Source organism: Cannabis sativa, chromosome 4 (genome assembly GCF_029168945.1).
Source record: "Cannabis sativa cultivar Pink pepper isolate KNU-18-1 chromosome 4, ASM2916894v1, whole genome shotgun sequence".
In the NCBI taxonomy this organism is placed as follows: Eukaryota; Viridiplantae; Streptophyta; class Magnoliopsida; order Rosales; family Cannabaceae; genus Cannabis; species Cannabis sativa.
In genome coordinates, this window is record NC_083604.1 from 2,612,879 (window position 1) to 2,616,043 (window position 3,165).

At 25.7% G+C, this 3,165-nt stretch overlaps 1 protein-coding gene across 1 annotated transcript; it reads left to right on the forward strand.

The window, feature by feature from the left end:
- The first annotated feature begins 903 nt into the window (after window positions 1-903).
- Window positions 904-2,890, forward strand: LOC115714183 (protein PLANT CADMIUM RESISTANCE 2). Its single transcript, XM_030642759.2, has 4 exons — window positions 904-1,059; window positions 1,365-1,436; window positions 1,522-1,734; window positions 2,606-2,890. Exons 1-4 carry the CDS (start codon window positions 984-986, stop codon window positions 2,689-2,691), a joined length of 447 nt encoding a protein of 148 aa, XP_030498619.1. The 5' UTR covers window positions 904-983; the 3' UTR covers window positions 2,692-2,890.
- Window positions 2,891-3,165: the final 275 nt, after the last annotated feature.

A 3,165-nucleotide genomic window follows, 5' to 3' on the forward strand; every position in this document is an offset into this window, starting at 1 on the left:
GCATTGATTATTTTATGAATACCCCTAGATATTGACGAAAAAAATCTAAATTAACGGGGTGTTTGTTAAGTGAGTTGAACTTGAAGTAGAGATATATATTCATAAATTTAATTATACAAAATAAATATTTATCTAATTATTAAAACTCTAAGATTACGTCTTGGTAACTTTTAAGAGCGTAGTTGGAAAGCCATAGTATGATTAGAGGTAATTACACAATTTAATATATTTGTTTGACTATGGAATTAAAGTGTAACAAGTATAATTGGAGGTAATTGAGGGGTTCTAATTACACTCTCGGAGTCATGAGAATTGAGTGTAATTACTAAAAGTAATCTATTTAAACATTAACTACTAAAAAAATATTATTACCTGTGTAATTACTAACTATTTTGTCAAACAAGATATTAGAAATTCATATCTAATTAACACTTTGTATTTTAAATTATTTTCAAATACAAGCTAAGTATAATATAAACTCCACAAATAACACTCACATGAACAATTGTAAAACAGAACAAATACAATTATTTTTTGATGATGAAGAGATCCCATTGGAGCATTTCCACCAAAAAAGAATCACCTAAAAAAATGATAAATGCGAAAAGACACAAATAGTGCCTAACACTCTACTATGTATTAATATTGCTATTAGTCCAACTAAGTATTGAGTTTTATATATTTTAATATAATAACTTTTAAAGAATATTATTAACTAATCGCAAAACGACATATCTATAGATACTAAATACTACTAGTATCCAATAATAATGCTCCACTTAGTACACAAAAGACTCACTATCAAAAAGCTAGGCCGCCTAGAAAGTTGATATTTTATTTATTACTAATTATTATTTTAAGTTAATAAAGAAGATAATGTAGTAGAAGTACTATAAATAGGAGCAATATCTCATTCTTTTCTTTAGTACACACACAACACAACAACATCTCATCTCATCTCATTATTTTTCCTTAGGAAATTAATGACTACAAATATGCATTCCTCTCAAGCTCCATGGTCCACTGGTCTCTGTGACTGCTTTTCCAATTTCAACACCTGTAACTCATCTTTCCTCTTCTCACTACTAATTAATTACTAAGATAAATAAGTGTTTTGTAAAAATTATTGATTAGATACTATGTTTTGTCAAATAACAAATTGAACTCTCTATATATATATATATTCATCTTGTTAGAAATTATCAAAAATTGAGTTTAGGATACTATTTGTACAGTTTTAGAAAATATATGTTCAATCTGTCACTTCGGTAACTTTTACAAAATACAAAATCCAAAAACGTATTAACCCTAATTATGAACTTGAAAAATATCTAATTAATGGCTTAACTATTTCTATTTACTAGGTTGCTTAACTTGTTGGTGCCCTTGTGTTACCTTTGGCCGAGTTGCTGAGATCATAGACAAAGGATCCATATGTAAGTAACAATTAATGAATTATTTGTTAGTATTAATCATATATATATATTACTAATTGAGATTATAAATTCATTAATTACACAGCATGTGCAGCAAGTGGGAGTTTGTACACATTGATATCATTAGTGACAGGATTGGGTTGCATATATTCATGTATCTATAGATCAAGGATGAGAGACCAATTGGGTCTCAAAGGAGACTCTTGCCAAGATTGTTTGACAAATAGCTTTTGTGGACCCTGTGGTTTGTGTCAAATGTACACTGAGCTTCAAAACCGTGGTTACAACATGAAACGTGGTACTAATTATTAATTCATCATCATCATTTTATCATAATTTAATACATTAAGGGCTCGTTTAGAACGCTGTATTAAGTCGTATCGTATTGTATTGTATTATATTAAATTGTATTTTATGCAATATTTTTATGTAAAACTATATGTGGTATTGACTTTTATGGACACCTAACTATATAATATTTTAGTATAAATTAAAGTTTAACATAGTATTATATAAAAATATGATATATAATCAAATTCAATATAATACAGTACAATACGACCTAATACAACGTTCCAAACGAGTCCTATTAAATGGAAAAAATTCTAAAGTATGTCCTCAAAAAAATTATATAATTTTTTTTTATATAAAATATATATTATTTTTTATCACGATATAGATTTATAGTTATTTAGAATATTTGATGGATTTTTGTAAAAATAAATAAATAATTTACAGTGATGAAAATTATTTTAATTTATATGTGCTTATATTATAAGAGCGTAAAACATATTGTTTAAGCTTACTATAAATTAATAATTTTTTATTATAATTCTATGTATGTATAGTTAAAAAATTCACCCAAAAAGAAAGTTGTATTAGTACACTCAATTTTTTAAAATGTCATGTAAAATTGCTTTCCTAACTAATTCATTTTTCATATAGAATCATACCAAACATAACTTTTATCCCGAACTAATTCACTTTTATTGTGATCTATTTTAAAAATAATAATAATAATAATAATAATAATAATATTATGTATTATTTGAAAAAAAACATAAAAACAAATTGTACTTGCTGCAGATGTAGAATGAGGGTGACTATTGAGAAAGATATTGAATGATTTTGATTTTGGTTGTTTTTGTGTTTATAATAATTGTGGATAGGATGGCAAGGAGTTGTGGAGGAGAATAATCAACCAAAAACAAAGGGTCCCGTTGCTCCAACTGTGGAAGGAGGCATGACTCGTTAAATATGAAGGAGATTTCAATGATTGCATCAAATATGTTATTATCATAGCTATATTTATTTTTAGTAGTTAAATCATTATTAAATGGTTGTGATAAATTATGAAATTAATTAAAAATAATAAAAGAAGAAGTAATTATAATAAGAGTGTCACTTGTATTTGTGTTTCTAGTAATAAGAGTGTATTTATGTTTTTGTTTAAATATTCCACTTCAATTGTATGCAAGAAATTTTAGTTGCTTTACTAAAATTATAAATGAGTAATGAAAGTAAATTTTATAATGTCACTTTTCAAAATAAATAAATAAATAAAATAAGATGATTATGTTTTGATATTATTACTATTTTTTAATGGCTTTCCAAACAAAGTATTAAGAACTTAGATAAAGTAAGGTCTAAAATTTTATTCTAGGGGTGTTGAAAACTTTCAAAAGTGTGATTGGTACAATATCCTTGTTGTTCCTCTTTTCCTCTTCTA